The 18731-nt window shown below is 35.8% G+C and overlaps 1 protein-coding gene across 4 annotated transcripts in view; it reads left to right on the forward strand.

Moving 5' to 3' along the window:
* COG6 (component of oligomeric golgi complex 6) overlaps window positions 1-18436 on the forward strand; it is a 96591-nt gene extending 78155 nt beyond the window's left edge. For all 4 annotated transcript variants that reach the window (XM_509639.8, XM_024348531.3, XM_016925220.4 and 1 more), the window contains one exon: window positions 16878-18436. In XM_509639.8, the coding sequence (XP_509639.5) occupies window positions 16878-17025 (148 nt within the window). In that variant the 3' untranslated portion in view covers window positions 17026-18436. The remainder of the gene's footprint in view (window positions 1-16877) is intronic.
* Window positions 18437-18731: the final 295 nt, after the last annotated feature.

The raw sequence follows: 18731 nt of genomic DNA on the forward strand, positions 1-18731 counted from the left end.
TCATCACTCTTTTGTACTTTTGTTTCAATTTCATATATTTCTGCTCTGATCTTTATTTTATTCTACTAATTTTGGGTTTGGTTTCTTCTTGCTTTTCTAGTTCTTTAAAATGTATCATTAGGTTGTTTATTTGAAGCTTTTCTACTTTTTTTTGTAGGCACTTACAGCTACAAACTTTCCTTTTAGTACTGCTTTTGCTGTATCCCATTGGTTTTGGTATGTTGTTTCCATTTTCAGTTGTTTCAATAAATTTTTTAATTTCCTTCTTAATTTCTTCATTGGCCCACTGGTTATTCAGGAACATATTGTTAAATTTCCATGTGTTTGTATACTTTCCAAAATTATTATTGTTATTGATTTTTAGTTTTATTCCATTGTGGTCAGAGAAGATACTTGATATAATTTCATTTTTAAAAAAATTTTATGGACTTTTATTGTGTCCTAACATATGGTCTGTCCTTGAGAATGATCTATGTGCTGAAGAGAAAATGTTTATTCTGCAGCCATTGGATGAAATACTCTACAAATATTGATTAGGTGCATTTGGTCTGTAGTGCAGATTAAGTCCAATATTTCTTTTTTAATTTTCTCTCTGGGAAGTCTGTCCAGTGCTCAAAGTAGAGGGTTGAAGCCTCCAGCTATTATTGTTTTGGAGTCTGTCTCTCTCATTATCTCTAATAATGCTTGCTTTGTATATCTGGGTGCTCCAATGTTGGGTGCATATATATTTACAATTGTTATATCCTCTTGCTGAATTTACCCCTTTATCATTATATACTGAACTTGTTTGTCTCTTTTTATGTTTGCCTTCGAATCTATTTTTTCTGATATAAATAAGTATAGCTACTCCTATTTTTTTGTTTGTTTCCACTGGCATGGAGTATCTTTTTCTATCTCTCTTTTTTTCAGTCTATGTCTGCTTTTGTAGATGAAGTATTTTTTTTGTAGGCAACAGATCTTTGGGTCTTGTTTTTTTAATCCATTCAACCACTCTGTGACTTTTTATTGGAGACCATAGTCCATTTACATTGTGTTATTACTGATAAGGACTTACTCTGCCATTTAAAAACTTGCTTTCTTGTTGTTCTGTGATTTTCACTTCCTTCTTTCCTTCCTTCTTGTCTCTTTTTTAGTGAAGGTGATTTTCTCTGGTGGTATATTTTAAATTTCTTTTTATTTTTTGTATATCTGTTGTATGTTTTTTGACTTGAGGTTACCATGAAGCTTCCAAATAATATCTTATGCTGCATTATTTTAAACTGACAACAACTTAACATTGATTGTGTAAACAAACAAGCCAAGAGAAAACTAATAAAAACTCTTTACCCTTTAACTTCATTGCCCTGCTTTCTAATATTTGTTTTTTCTACTTATATCTTATTATATTGTCTGTCACTTGAAATGTTACTGTAGTTATTTTTGCTAGGTTCATCTTTTTATTCTGTCTACTCAAGATATGAGTAGTTTACACACCATGGTTACAGTTTACAACATTCTGTGTTTTTCTGTATACCTAGTATTACCAGTGTGTTTAGTTCCTTCAGATGATTTCTTATTGCTCATTAATGTCCTTTTCTTTCAGATTGAAGAACTCTCTTTAGCATTTCTTGTAGGACAGATGTGGTGTTGATGAAGTCCTTTTTTTTTTTTTTTTTTTTTGGTCTGGGAAAGCCTTTATTTGTCCTTCATGTTTATAAGATCTTTTCACTGGATATGGTATTCTAGGATAAAAGTTTTTTTTTCCTTCAGCACTTTAAATGTGTCATGCCACTCTCTCCTGTCCTGTAAGGTTTCCACTGAAAAGTCTGCTGCCAGAATTATTGGAGCTCCTTTGTAGGTTGTTTCTTTTCTCTTGCTGCTTTTACGTTCTTTTTCTTTGGCCTTTGGGAGTTTGATTATTAAAGGTCTTGAGGTAGCCTTATTTGGATTACATCTGCTTAGTGGTCTGTAACCTTCTTCTACTTGAATATTGATATCTTTCTCTAGGTTCGGAAAGTTCTCTGTTATCCTGTCAAATAAACTTTCTACACTAATCTCTCTCTGCCTCCTCTTTAAGGCCAACAACTCTTGGATTTGCTCCTTGGAGGCTATTTTCTAGATCTTGTATGTGTGCTTCATTTTTTTTTTATTCCTTTTTCTTTTGTCTCCTCTTACTGTGTATTTTCAAATATCCTGTCTTCAAGCTCAGTAGTTCTTTCTTCTGTTTGATTAGTTCTGCAGCTAAGAGACTCTGATGCATTCTTTAGCATGTCACTTGTATTTTTCAGCTTCGGACTTTCTGCTTGATTCCTTTTGATTATTTCAAGCTCTTTGTTAAAGTTATCTGATAAGGTTCTGAATTTTGGCCAGGCGCAGTGTCTCACGCCTGTAATCCCAACACTTTGGGAGGCCGAGACACTTGGATCACCTGAGGTCAGGAGTTCAAGACCAGCCTAACCAACATGGAGAAACCCTGTCTCTATAAAAATACAAAATTAGCCAGGCGTAGTGGTGCATGCCTGTAATCCCAGCTACTCAGGAGACTGAGGCAGGAGAATCGCTTGAACCTGGGAGGCGGAGGTTACGGTGAGCTGAGATCATGCCATTGTACTCCAGCTTGGGCAAGAAGAGCAAAACTCCATTTCAAAAAAACAAAAAACAAGATTCTGAATTTCTTCTTTGTGTTATCTTGAATTTCTTTGCACTTCCTCGGCACAACTATTTTGATTTCTCTGTCTGAAAGGTCACATATGTCTGTCACTCTAGGGTTGGTCACTGGTGCCTTGTTTAATTTGTTTGGGGAAGTCATGTTTTCCTGGATGGTCTTGATGCTTCTAGATGTTCATCAGTGTCTGGGCATTGAAGAGGTGGGTGTTATAGTCTTCATAGTCTGGGCCTTGTACCTGTCCTTCTTATGAAGGCTTTCCAAGTATTCAAGGGGACTTGTGAATTAAGTCTTTGGTCACTGCAGCCATATCTACATTAGGGAACACCTCAAGCCCTGTGGCTCTTGCAGACTCAATGAGGGTACTACATTGGTGGTCTTGGGTGAGATCCAGGAGAACTTCCTGGATTACCAGGTGTAGACTCTTGTTCTCTTCCCTTACTTTCCCCCAAGCAAATAGAGTCTCCCTCTCTGTACTGAGCTGCCTCGGAGCTGGGGGAGTGGTGATACATGCCTCTTTGTGGCACCACCACTGGTACTGCGCTGGGTGAGATCCAAAGCAAGTATAGCACTGGGTCTTGCCCAAGGCCCACAGGGATCACTGCATGACTACTGCCTATGTTCCCTCAAGGTCCAAGGGCTCTGCAGTCCGCAAGTGATGAATCAGTGAGGCTTGTGTCCTTCCCTTCAGGGCAGTGAGTTTCCCTTGTCTCCGAGTGGGTCCAGAGAAGTTGTCTGGGATGCAGGACCTGGAGTCAGGAACCTTAGGAATCTATTATATGTGGTGTTCTGTTCTGAGGTGGCTGAGCTGGCATCCAAGATACAAAACAAAGTCCTTCCCATGCTTCTGTCTCAAGCAGAAGGAAGGAGTCTTACCCAGAGCTACAAGCTGCATCACCTGGGGTTGTGGGAGGAGTGATGCAAGTACTCCCGTGGCTGCCCTAGCTGGTGTCTCACTAGATCACGTGCACCCCAAGTCCACTGGCTCTAAGCCCAGCACAGCACAGAAGCTTGCCCAGGAATTAGAGCCCTTATGGCCCAAAACTTGCCCTTCAGTTTATTTCAGATCCCAGAGCACCTTATCCCATGGTGGTGGGGCTTGCCAGAACTCTGGTTCTGACCGCTGGGATGGAGGCTTCCCTTCTGACTAGTGCTGGTCTAAATGCTCCCTCTGTGGATGCTGGCTGAGTTCTGCCTGGTGTTGCTTTCTGCTGTGACAGGGCAGCACTAAATTCCAGTGCTACGTTCCACAATCACTCTTTTTTCTCCCTTCCACAAGCACATAAATTCTCTCTCCGCGCCATGCTGCCAGTGCCAGGGATTAGGGGAAGGATGGTGTAGGCAATTCAAGACTATCTTTCTTATCCTCTTTAGTGCCTCTTTCCTTAATATGATGTTAAAACCAAGTACTATGATTGCTCACCTGATTTTTGGTTCTTAGGAAGGTGATTTTTTGTGTGGATAGATTTGGCATTCCTGCTTGGGGGACGATCTCTGGAGGCTTCTATTTGCTCATCTTCTAATTGTGGAATTTTAAACACATAAAACATATGACAACAAAAGTGCAAAAGATGCAGTGGGAGGGAAGTGGAAGTTTGGTGTTTTAATATTGTAAGGATATTAAGTTATCCATGAAATATATAATATTGATTGGAGGTAGATTGTAAACCTTCCCACAACCATTGAAACAAATAAAGTTATTTAGCATACCAATAGATAAGAACAAATAGAATTTTTAAAAAGTAATTGTATCAAAAGAAGGTGAAAAAGGAGGGTAAAAGAACAAATGAGACAAGTATGAAACAAGTAGCAGGAAGATAGACTTAATTGCAGCCTAATAAGTAACTGTACTAAATGTGAAAGTACTACACATTTGAACTAAAAGACAAAATTGTTAGACTGGATGAAAAAGCATGGTACAACTATCTGCTATCTATAAAAAAGTCCATTTTAAATATAAAGGTGGAGATAGTTTAAAAGGATGACAAAAGATATACCATGCAAGCACTAATCCTAAAGCTGGAGTAGCTATATTACTATAAGAAAAATTAGACTACAGACAGATAATAATACCAGAGATAAAACGTGACATTTTATAATAGGATTAATACATGAAGAAAATATAGTAGTATATCTGTGCATTTAATAGCAGAGCTGCAAATAACATGAAATATAAGCTTACAGGATTGATGAGGAATAGCTATATCAAGAAATACAGTTAGATATTTCTACATACTCCTCTCAGTAATTGATACAAAAAAATAGGAAATTAACATGATGCTTCATAGTTGAACAGTACTACCAATCTTTACCTAATAGAAATATTTAAAATACTACACACAAACTATAGAAAATACACATTGTTTTTAAGTACGGATAAAACATTCATGAAACTAATGTAAGAATGAGCAAAAAAGGAAATAAGAAATCCTAAGTAGATGAACGTAAGAACTCAAACTAGATATTTCTAGTTCTAGAAAGTTCATAGCAAGAACTAGAAAAGTCATAGCAAGTTTTTCTTTATAAATTCCAAGCTAAATCAGTTTTTACAATGAATGTGGATAACTTAAGTTACCCTATTTTAACATACAAGAGTGTCAGTTTAGATTTAAAAAAAAAAACAAACCACAGTTCACCTATATGCCCTTTACAAGAGACCATTTACAACAAAGTGGCATACAAAGAAAGAAAGAGTTGCAATATTAACAGGCAAAATTGAATTCAGGGTGTAAGTCAATAAAAGGTCAAAGGGAAATGTTTTATATTGATAAAAGTCATGCTTAAGTAGGTCTTAGGTAAAAAGCCTGAAAGATATAAAAAATCATTTAAAAAAATCAAACATTCTGTTGCATCAAGAGAGGAAACACTATAGCCAAAGCATACAAAGAAAAATCTTACTTGAATTTACTACATAAACCAGTTAGAGAAGAGTACCATGACACTATGTTGGAATATTGAAAATCTACAGCAAACATAATACTTAATGATGAAACATTAGAAACCTTTTCATTAAAGTTCAAAACAAGATATGCATAGTTACTGTCACATCTGTTTACCTTGGAGCTTCTAGCCATTGTAATGAATTGAGTCATAAATATTGAAAAGAATTAATAAAACTTATTAATTTTAAATGTCTGTACCAAAAACAAAAAAGGCAAGCAATTAACAAACGAATAGAACTAAAATAGAGTTGTTACTTGGCCAGATTCAAAATTAACATACTAAAATTAGTACCTCTTCTGTATACCAGCAATATCTAATTATAACAATGAAAAGTAAAAGACTTTATTATAATAGTCACAGGATTGTTTCCTAGAAATAAATTTGATAATATACGTGGAAAATTATATAATGAAACTTATAAAAATTTATTGAAAATTCTAAAAGATCTGACTAAATAGGCATACTCTGTTCATAGACTGAAAAATTTACTAGTGTAACAGGTTAATCTGTAAATAACTCCAACTTTAATCAAAATTCTCATGGAATCATTTCATTAAATAATTATCTAAGAAGTATATGAGAGAGGACTCATACTTCTGAACATCTCCACAATTAGCACTCTGGCCCAAGGTGGCATCATCTGTGCCTGGTTTATCACATTAACCTCTGAACTTTTCCATTTTCACACTTGCCCTCTCCACCACCATCCACCCAAGCCCTGCAGCCTAAACTGAACACTCAGAGTGATCCTTTAATAGATTACTTAGTTCAATTCTTTCGATGAATTTAAAAGAGGATATTGTTTAGAAAGATTAAGTAATTGAATCAAGGTCAAAAAATTTGTAAGAAGTAGAGCCATGATTTTAATCCAACATTTCTGATTCTAGACCCTATTCTCTTCAACACTAGACTATACTGTATTTTATTAGCTCTTTCTGTGTTGAGATTATTTTATTATTTTTAAAGAATGCTTATAGACGTCTGGCATATATGATGATAGATGACACTTATCTGAAATATGTAGCTTGGCCTCATAAAAAATATGCTTTAATTTCATTTATAGACACATAGCTGACCTAGGATGAAAAATTGTCTTGACCCATTGTGACATTTCTTATATTTATATGGTAATGAAGAAAAATCAAAATTTTAACTAATCTGTTTTTCATAAGGATATTATCGTCTTTTCTTCTTGGGCTTATAGGCTTAACGCCTTTTTTTCTCCTGTGGCACATTTGATTGCACTCTTAACTGCGGTGCTAAAATAAAACTCAATTTTAGTGATCACAGAATCTGATGTTGAAATAGTCTATTTCTGGAAATGCTGGGTTTATGGTAATAATGAAAGTTGTATCATGTTGTTATGGCAACCAAAATCCTAAAGTACAGATTAATGACAAGCTCACTGATTTTTGGAAGTAAGCAGTTCATTTCTTATCTCAGTTCAGTTTTAAATAATTATTTAGAATACAGTAAATTTCTTTGAACATATTTTAAAATGAGAATAATATCTCCATTTAGTTACATATCTAGAGATTCTCTTCTTCAAAGGATCACAGCTCCTCGCCAGCAATGGAACAAAGCTGGATAGAGAATGACTTTGACAAGCTGACAGAAGTAGGCTTCAGAAAGTCGATAATAACAAACTTCTCTGAGCTAAAGGAGGATGTTCAAACCCATTGCAAGGAAGCTAAAAACCTTGAAAAAAGATTAGATGAATGTCTAACTAGAATTAACAGTGTAGAGAAGACCTTAAATGACCTGATGGAGCTGAAAACCATGGCACGAGAACTATGTGACGCATGCACAAGCTTCAATAGTCGATTTGATCAAGTGGAAGAAAGGGTATCAGTGATTGAAGATCAAATTAATGAAATCAAGAAGAGAAGTTTAGAGAAAAAAGAGTAAAAAGAAACAAACAAAGCCTCCAAGAAATATGGGACTATGTGAAAAGACCAAATCTACGTTTGATTGGTGTACCTGAAAGTGACAGGGAGAGTGGAACCAAGTTGGAAAACACTCTTCAGGATGTTATCCAGGAGAACTTCCCCAACCTAGCAAGGCAGGCCAACATTCAAATTCAGGAAATGCAAAGAACACCACCAAGATACTCCTCGAGAAAAGCAACCCCAAGACATATAATTGTCAGATTCACCAAGGTTGAAATGAAGGAAAAAATGTTAAGAGCAGCCAGAGAGAAAGGTTGGGTTACCCACAAAGGGAAGCCCATCAGACTAACCGCATATCTGTCAGCAGAAACTCTACAAGCCAGAAGAGAGTGGGGTCAATATTCAACATTCTTAAAGAAAAGAATTTTCAACCTAGAATTTCATATCCAGACAAACTAAGCTTCGTAAGTGAAGGAGAAATAAAATCCTTTACAGACAAGCAAATGCTGAGAGATTTTGTTACTACCAGGCCTGCCTTATAAGAGCTCCTGAAGGAAGCACTAAACATGGAAAGGAACAGCCGGTACCAGCCACTGCAAAAACATGCCGAACTGTAAACGCCATTGATGCTGGGAAGAAACGGCATCAACTAACGGGCAAAATAACCAGCTAACATCATAATGACAGGATCAGATTCACACATAACAATATTAACCTTAAATGTAAATGGGCTAAATGCCCCAATTAAAAGACACAGACTGGCAAATTGGATAAAGAGTCAAGACACATCAGTGTGCTGTATTCAGGAGACCCATCTCACATGCAGAGACACACATAGGCTCAAAATAAAGGGATGGAGGAAGATCTACCAAGCAAATGGAAAACAAAAAAAGGCAGGGGTTGCAATCCTAGTCTCTGATAAAACAGACTTTAAACCAACAAAGATCAAAAGAGACAAAGAAGGCCATTACATAATGGTAAAGGGATCAATTCAACAAGAAGAGCTAACTATCCTAAATATATATGCACCCAATACAGGAGCACCCAGATTCATAAAGCAAGTCCTTAGAGACCTACAAAGAGACTTAGACTCCCACACAATAATAATGGGAGATTTTAACACCCCACTGTCAACATTAGACAGATCAACGAGACAGAAAGTTAACAAGGATATCCAGGACTTGAACTCACCTCTGCAGCAAGCAGACCTAATAGACATCTACAGAACTCTCCACCCCAAATCAACAGAATACACATTCTTCTCAGCACCACATCGCACTTATTCCAAAATTGACCACATAGTTGGAAGTAAAGCACTCCTCAGCAAATATAAAAGAACAGAAATCACAACAAACTGTCTCTCAGACCACAGTGCAATCAAACTAGAACTCAGGATTAAGAAACTCACTCAAAACTGCACAACTACATGGAAACTGAACAACCTGCTCCTGAATGACTACTGGGTACATAACGAAATCAAGGCAGAAATAAAGATGTTCTCTGAAACTAATGAGAACAAAGACACAACATACCAGAATCTCTGGGACACATTTAAAGCAGTGTGTGAGGGAAATTTATAGCACTAAATGCCCACAAGAGAAAGCAGGAAAGATCTAAAATTGACACCCTAACATCACAATTAAAAGAACTAGAGAAGCAAGAGCAAACAAATTGAAAAGCTAGCAGAAGGCAAGAAATAACTAAGATCAGAGCAGAACTGAAGGACATAGAGACCCAAAAAACCCTTAAAAAAATCAATGAATCCAGGAGCTGGTTTTTTGAAAAGATCAACAAAATTGATAGACAGCTAGCAAGACTAATAAAGAAGAAAAGAGAGAAGAATCAAATAGATGCAATAAAAAATGATAAAGGGAATATCACCACTGATCCCACAGAAATACAAACTACCATCAGAGAATACTAGAAACACCTCTATGCAAATAATCTAGAAAACCTAGAAGAAATGAATAAATTCCTTGACACATACACCCTCCCAAGACTAAACCAAGAAGAAGTTGAATCTCTGAATAGACCAATAAGAGGCTCTGAAATTGAGGCAATAATTAATAGGTTACCAACCAAAAAAAAGTCCAGGACCAGATGGATTCACAGGTGAATTCTACCAGAGGTACAAAGAGGAGCTGGTACCATCCTTTCTGAAACTTCCAATCAATAGAAAAAGAGGGAATCCTCCCTAACTCATTTTATGAGGCCAGCATCATCCTGATACCAAAGCCTGGCAGAGACACAACAAAAAAAGAGAATTTTAGACCAATATCCCTGATGAACATCGATGCAAAAATCCTCAATAAAATACTGGCAAACCGAATCCAGCAGCACATCAAAAAACTTACCCACCAAGATCAAGTTGGCTTCATCCCTGGGATGCAAGGCTGGTTCAACCTACGCAAATCAATAAACATAACCTATCACATAAACAGAACCAATGACAAAAACCACATGATTATCTCAATAAATGCAGAAAGGGCCTTCGACAAAATTCCACAGCCCTTCATGCTAAAAACTCTCAATAAACTAGGTATTGATGGAATGTATCTTAAAATAATAAGAGCTATTTATGACAAACCCACAGCCAATATCATACTGAATGGGCAAAAACTGGAAGCATTCCCTTTGAAAACTGGCACAAGACAGGGATGCCCTCTCTCACCACTCCTATTCAACATAGTGTTGGAAGTTCTGGCCAGGGCAATCAGGCAAGAGAGAGAAATAAAGGATATTTAATTAGGAAAAGTGGAAGTCAAATCATCCCTGTTTGCAGATGACATGATTGCATATTTAGAAAACCCCATTGTCTCAGCCCCAAATCTCCTTACGCTGACAAGCAACTTCAGCAAAGTCTCAGGATACAAAATCAATGTGCAAAAATCACAAGCATTCCTATACACCAATAACAGACAAACAGAGAGCCAAATCATGAGTGAACTCCCATTCACAATTGCTACAAAGAGAATAAAATAACCTAGGAATCCAACTTACAAGGGATGTGAAGGACCTCTTCAAGGAGAACTACAAACCACTGCTCAACAAAATAAAAGAGGACACAAACAAATGGAAGAACATTTCATGCTTATAGATAGGAAGAATCAATATTGTGAAAATGGCCATACTGCCCAAGATAATTTGGAGATTCAGTGCCATCCCCATCAAGGTACCAATGACTTTCGAATTGGAAAAAACTACTTTAAAGTTCATATGGAACCAAAAAAGAGCCCACATTGCCAAGACAATCCTAAGCCAAAAGAACAAAGCTGGAGGCATCACGCTACCTGACTTCAAACTATACTACAAGGCTACAGTAACCAAAATATCATGGTACTGGTATCAAAACAGAGATATAGACCAATGGAACAGAACAGAGCCCTCAGAAATAACACCACACATCTACAACCATCTGATCTTTGACAAACCTGACAAGGGGTAAGGATTCCCTATTTAATAAATGGTACTGGGAAAACTGGCTAGCCAAATGTAGAAAGCTGAACCTGGATCCCTTCCTTACACCTTATACAAAAATTAATTCAAGACGGATTAAAGACTTAAACGTTAGACGTAAAACCATAAAAACCCTAGAAGAAAACCTAGCCAATACCATTCAGGGCATAGGCATGGGCAAGGACTTCATGACAAAAACACCAAAAGCAATGGCAACAAAAGCCAAAGTAGGAAAATGGGATCTAATTAAACTAAAGAGCTTCTGCACAGCAAAAGAAACTACCATCAGAGTGAACAGGCAACCTACAGAATGGGAAAAAATGTTTGCAATCTATCCATCTGACAAAGGGCTAATATCCAGAATCTACAAAGAACTTAAACAAATTTACAAGAAAAAAAAAACCATCAAAAAGTGGGCAAAGGATATGAACAGATACTTCTCAAAAGAAGACATTTATGCAGCCAACAGACACATGAAAAAATGCTCATCATCACTCACTGGTCATCAGAGAAATGCAAATCAAAACCACAATGAGATACCATCTCACGCCAGTTAGAATAGTGATCATTAAAAAGTCAGGAAACAACGGATGCTGGAGAGGATGTGGAGAAATGGGAATGCTTTTACACTGTTGGTGGGAGTGTAAACTAGTTCAACCATTGTGGAAGACAGTGTGGCAAATCCTCAAGGATCTAGAACTAGTTTTTTGACCCAGTGAATCCATTACTGGGTATATACCCAAAGGATTATAAATCACGCTACTATAAAGACACATGCACACGTATGTTTATTGAGGCACTATTCACAATAGCAAAGACTTGGAACCAACCCAAATGTCCATCAATGATAGACTGGATTAAGAAAATGTGGCACATATACACCATAGAATACTATGCAGCCATAAAAAAGGATGAGTTCATGTCCTTTGTAGGGACATGGATACAGCTGGAAACCATCATTCTAAACACACTGTCCCAAGGACAGAAAACCAAACACCACGTGTTCTCACTCATAGGTGGGAACTGAACAATGAGAACACTTGAACACAGGGCGGGGAACATCACACCCTGGGGCCTGTCATGGGGTGGGGGGCAGGGGAGGGATAGCATTAGGAGAACTACCTAATGTAAATGATGAGTAAATGGGGTGCAGCAAACCAACATGGCACGTGTATACCTATGTAACGAACTGGCATGTTGTGCACATGTACCCTAGAACTTAAAGTATCATTAAAAAAAAAAAAAAGTTACTTCCCCCTTTCAACTGGTCTTTTTGCATATCTTTTGGTGTTGTGAAAAGCAAGAGGACAGAAACAGTCCTGAAAGTACTTCCCGTCAGCTATGGGCTAGGCTGTGATTGATCAAAATAGTAAGTAAGTAAAATTAAGTGCATGCCCATGCTAGAACCAGTGTTCAGCATGCACTGCTAACAACAACAACAAAAAAATTCACTGTTTTCACTGCCTGTACATAGGGTGTTTAGTTGATAAGGACATTCCCAACTTTCAGAAGCATATGACTGAACTGAGATGATTTGTTGGTCATTTTGGATTTAGTCATAGAATCCTTGAAACTTTTACATTTTGGACATTGATTACTTGTTACTATAATGATTCATTATTGTTTGAGACTGTGTATTTCATATGTGATATTAGTAATTAGTGAATAATTTGGGCTAAGACCAGGCAGACAATATAGACAGATAGATCAGTTGATTGATAGACAGATACTTAATATACTTTTTAAGATAAAGGATGAATTTACATAGTAATTATTACTGTAAATAAAAATATAGTAAACTGGCAAGAGAATAAAATGGTTTTAGCACTATAGAAACATTCATTTATATACAAATAACTGATATGCTTTTATAAATCATATTTTGGGAAACTTAGTTCTCTAAAATAATGTATGTGTATGTATATGTGATGTATTTATTCATGTAGGTAGTTTTTTTAAAACAATAACTCATTAAAATACTCTTAACTCTCAGTGGAATAATATAGCTTAAAAGCTTAAATTACCTTATAAAGATTAACTAGTTCAATATTTGGTTTATAGTGGAGAAAGCAGTCTTAGAGAGGTTAAATTACTTGTTCAAGGCAACAATAAGTGGCAGAGCTTCAACTAGAATGTAAGCCTTCTAACAGTAATTTACTCCTCTATACCATTTTATCTGTACTGTACCATATAGAACTGATTAGAAAATACTTAATAAAAGTGAGTGTAGGAACCTGTTGCTTTGGTAGTGATAAATGAACTCATATTTGTTCAGAAATGTGGAATCACACTGTCAGCCAGAGTTCTTGGTCTTTATAATTTAAGTTGGACTCAGACTCACTTTAGAGAATCTCCCTTTTCTTTTTATTTTATTTCATTTTATTTCTATCCTGTTGGCTTTAGCAGGCAGTTAGCAGGCCAGGAGGAGCAGTTCCTTATTCTTTGCTTTTTTTCCTTCCCCCTTCATTCATGTAATACATGAAGATTTCTTTTTATCCACCGGCTTTGCTTTCTTCATCTTCTCCACCATATGCATATTCTTTTTTTAACCCCTTCCATATCTCAGTGGCTTTTTAAGCTGAGGCGGAGATTGAAGACATACTATACCATCTAACACCAAAATTTAAAATGAATTTTAAACACTCGTTTAGTTTTAACTGGCTTGATTTTATTTAATTATCTGTGTTTATGTGGTACTGCTTTATTTTATCTATTGCAGACTTACAGTGGATTTTCAGCTGTATTGTTAGTTACAGACATTCGTGAGCTAATTTATATAGCTTAGAAACAAATGTGTCAAGTTACAACTAAATTTCAGTAAATTTTAAATTTTTTCACTGTTACTTGAAAATGAAATTTAAATTTCACTACTTTAGAAGTTTCAACAATACTACATTTACAAGTTAAATACTACATTTACAAGTTACTCTGAACTTTTAAAAATCATATTCAATATTTATAATTGTACATTATTCTTATTTTATACTTTTTATGAGAAGGAATAGCCTTATTTTTGTGTACTCCGTATATACGATCAAATATATGCTGTATTGAGATTGAGTATAGACTTGAGTATGAGACATGAGTAATGAATGCTTTACACACTTCTCAGAAATCTATGTTATTGCGCTTAGAAAAGAACTAAGAACACTGTTTCTAAAATCCAGTATCTGACTTGTTGCAAAAGTGGATATCAAATGTATGTTATATCTAACAAAGTTTTAAAATACTAGTTTCTAGTAGTTTTTAATGAAAAATAATTTTTGCATTATTTTGTTACATTCATTGTCAAGCAAATTTAATTACAGGAAAGACCACTAATCAATAGATCAAAAAATATCTCCAGGCTGGGCACAGTGGCTCATGCCTGTAATCCCAGCACTTTGGGAGGCCACAGTGGGCAGATCACCTGAGGTCAGGATTTTGAGACCAGCCTGGTCAACATGATGAAACCCCGTCTCTACTAAAAATACAAAAATTAGTCAGGCATGGTGGTGCATGCCTGTAATCCCAGCTACTCGGGAGGCTGAGGCAGGAGAATCACTTGAACCGGGAAGGCAGGAGTTGCAGTGAGCCAAGATCATGCCACTGCACTCCAGCCTGGGTGACAAAGAAGTGAGACTGTCTCGAAAAAGAAAAAAAAAAAAATCCCCAAGCCTCATTTAGTTAAGCAGTTTTCTAAACCAGTTTCTACCATCATCCCTTCCCTTTCAGCAGAAAGGTAGTACAACCAGTAGCACCAGTCTACTCTGCTCAGAAAATTTACTCAGCATGTCTTTCTTCTACTCACTGTCATTTTGGAAGCTTTAGCAATTTTTGGAAAATGTCAAGTTACTCCAACTCATCAAGAGTTTGGACCCCATTAGAACAGTGTACAGATGTTCCAAGATCTTAAGTGGACTTCTTTCCTTATTCCATCCAACTATTTTCTTTTCTAGACCACAGATGCATATATTTCCACAGATAGTCTTAAAAATGTATTATTCTATCCATTATTATCAAAAAAGAACATAATTCCTAGAAAAACAAAGAATGTGTTCTGTTGATGATGACTTCATGACATTGACCTGTGTGACAACTTAACACAGTATTACTATTACTGCTATAACTATTACGTTAATCTAGCTAGTCACAATCATGTACTCTTGACTATGTGAAGAAACAGTTTTCCTGAAATAGCCACTGATTCAGCATTTATGGAAAACAGTGGTGGCTCAAGAGCCCAGAATAGGACTCTGTAAATAAGGAAAAAGTTCTTTTTCTCCATCAAGCATTCAGTGAACACGTATTTATTGAGCATCCATCATATTCAAAATATACTGGGTTTTAAGGGACATGTGAACATAAACAGTGTCAAGTTAGTTGAAATTTTGTAGGACAGGTAAGACATGAACAACATGTATTTCTGTAATCCTAAACAATTTTTTAAGTACATTTTGGAAATTGGGTTATATTGCAGTCATATCCATTTGATGCAGAACTAACCCCTTCCTAATACAAAGCTGTTGGGATCTGAACATCAAGAAAATGTAGAAGCTTTATTGTAAGTTAGGAGTGGTAAAAGCTATATGAAAGGAACAGAAAAAGTGCAATGGACATTCCACAAAGGAAGTAATTATTTCTAGCTCTAAAGATCAGACAAGACTTCATGGATAAGAGAGAACATTTTTGTTGAACATTAAGAGCATTTAAAAGTGGTGAAAGAGGCACTCTAGGAAAATGAAGTAGGAGCAAAGGAACTGAGATCAGCAAACCAGAGCCCAGAGAACAGTCAAGGGTTGCACTGGAATTAGAATAGTGATAGGGAAAGTGTTAGATAATTTTTGAATGGTAGAAGGAATTTGGGCTTCTCTGAAACCAAAAGAGGCCATTGAAGCTCTTTGAAAGCCCCAGGTAAGAGAGAGATGTGATAGAAAGTATGCCTCAGCAAGATTGATCTAACAACAGTGCCTAGGATGGATTGAATATTGAAGAGACTGAAAGAGGGAAGGATAGATAGGAGTTTGTGTGTACTCCAGGCAAGAGGTCATTTTAGAACCTGAGCTGAAGTGATACAACATTGTTATGCCATTAACAGAAGTAGGAAACTACAAGAAAAGGAGGTTTGGAAGCAAAGCTTTAGACACACATTTTTATTTTAGTTTTTGTAAAAATCAGAAAATTAGTACCAGTGTTCTCATGGCCAGTACCATGAGAACCATGAGTACCGTTAGTACCATCTTCTCATGGTGATACATGAATAGTATGAGTAGCTAGGGATGACAGGAAGTTAATGTCATGGAACTATGCAGAGAGTTGTTGCACATTTAATGAACCAATACTGTTTTTTCTAGCTGGATAATTTTGTAAACATTTGCAGGACTCATTCTTTATGTGCTTTTGTAGAAATGTATATTTGTGAGAAAGCTGTGATTTGCTGCAGGCAAGTGTCACATTTTAGCTTGGGGTGATATAGAGAGATGAAGAGAAAGCTAGGAGATGTGGTTGTTAGTGTAAAAGCTATAAGGTGAAAGAGCAGTTTACTTTAAGTTTTCTGAGAGATAAAAGTGTTGATAAATTGGAACAATTGTAAGCATCTTTCTTTAATGTGTTACCACTTTTGCAAAATCAATACATTGACATTGGGTCACAGTTTTTGTTTCTTATTTAGCAGTCCTGTATATCAGGCACAAATATACAGCAGTCCAATATAAGGAACAAAACACAGTCCATGCCCTCTGCAACCTATATAGTAATGGAGAAAGATTTAATAAATAATAAATACAAAATTATATTTTATCCCAAAATCAGGATTAACTGTGTAGCCATATAGTGATTCTTAAATAGTGTATGTGTGATGATAATGAAAATGAAATGTATTGATTGAAGTGTCAAGCTGTCTTACAATTCTTAGTAAATATATTTTTTTCAAATGATGTGTTTACATTTTGTTTGCTTATCAATAGAGAGCAGATCGTAAAACAATCTACAGAATTAGTCTGCAGAGCCTATGGTGAAGTGTATGCAGCCGTGATGAATCCAATCAATGAATACAAAGATCCAGAGAACATTCTTCACCGATCGCCGCAGCAAGTGCAGACGCTTCTTTCCTGATTATCTTATTTCATTGTGTTAGCAAAATATGACCTCCCTAAAACACTGAAGGTTATTTTTTATTCTTTGAATTTTTACTTTATAATTTGATAGTTACAGTTTTCTTTGTATCATAAGATTGTAAGTCCCGATAATTTTTTTTTTTTTTGGTCTCAGTAACAGGGAAGTAAGTAACATGTTGACCTGAGCTAGTATTGCTGTGTATCTACTCTAAATGAGATGATCTATTTTTTTGCTAGCCATCTCTCCAGCTCTGCAGTTTTCACTGTATTCAGGAAGCATAAAGTAGTATGAAAGGTTTGAAGAATTTTTTTTTACAAGACTAGTTCTAAATTAACAGCTTATAAAAAATTTGTCTAAATTTAATAATTAGTATAAGGATATGACCTAATAAATGTCTCCTTACCTAAAGATTCATTTGCTTTCTTTTAATATGAGTAGGCATACTTAGTAGCTTTTCTGAACCTAGCCTATGTCTCTGTCCCCAAAATAGCTGCCCTTAAAGAGTTGTTAGCAGAGAGAAAAATAACAGTGAATGTGCTCCTGGTGTATACGGCAGTGAATCTCCTTTCTGTTCTACTTTAGCATACTATATATATTTGACTGTGTACATTTTTATGCAATTTTAAGTATACACTCAGCAATAATTAGAAAAAAAGGAGAGAGAAAAGTGATTTAAACAGGGTGGATTCCACTCTGTGGGAGCCTTCGATGGAACTCAAGGTGGAGCTCAGCCTTTCCAATGAGCTCTAAGCATGTAGATAGCCTGAGCTGTGTCTAAGTCTGGTGTTTAAAGATGGGTATTTGTCATACAATATGGGTCCTAAATCCAACCAACTACACATTTTATCTGGTGTTCAAACCAAAGAAACAATGATCTACTCAAACATTGGAGAAAAAAACTGCCAGAGGAGGAGTTGCCAATTGGCAGTGTATCTTATCTCCATGTTGTAACTGGACTCTGACTTTAGACCATTACCTATTAGGAAGATTAAAAATGACTGTATTTTTAAAGGAATAAATCCCAGTGTGCCTGATTTGACATTCTTGTCAGCAAAAAAAAACTTAATTTCTAGTAAATCTATAAAAACGGGTAAGTCCCTAAATTACAAATGAGAAAATTGAAGCACAAGGAAAAAAATAACTAGTTTGAAATATTTTGAAAAGTAATAACATAAAACTAGTATTTGTAGAAGGTTATGTGTTGTATATAACAAATTAGTATTTATAGAATATGACCTATTTATCTGAAGTTTATAATTGTTTATACCTAATACAGTTCTTTTTGGAGTAAGAATGATTATATAATCGTTATCCATTTGGGTATAAATCTGTATTTTTAGTTTTTTCCCTTTGATTAGTATGTGTTACATATAAAGACAGAAAATAAAGTATAAATCAAGAGCTTAAATTTTATATAATTTATTTCTACAGAGAAAGAAGATTGATACCTTGCTATGAGTGAATTCCTTTGTTTTATAGGGAAAATTTATTGTGCTTTTTACCTGGTTTTTTCAAATAAAATATTAAAATATTTCTAGAGCAGCAATTATTGCAGCTGTCCTGTAGATATATATCCTATTGATGTGTTTTTAGAAAATGCACTAATGGAAAAGGAAATACAACATAGGGCAAAACTGAGGTAATCAGTGAAAGACTCACAGGCAAAATGTGGTATATATGATCTTGAGAGCTAAGGCAAAATA

This window comes from Pan troglodytes, chromosome 14 (genome assembly GCF_028858775.2).
Source record: "Pan troglodytes isolate AG18354 chromosome 14, NHGRI_mPanTro3-v2.0_pri, whole genome shotgun sequence".
NCBI lineage: Eukaryota > Metazoa > Chordata > Mammalia > Primates > Hominidae > Pan > Pan troglodytes.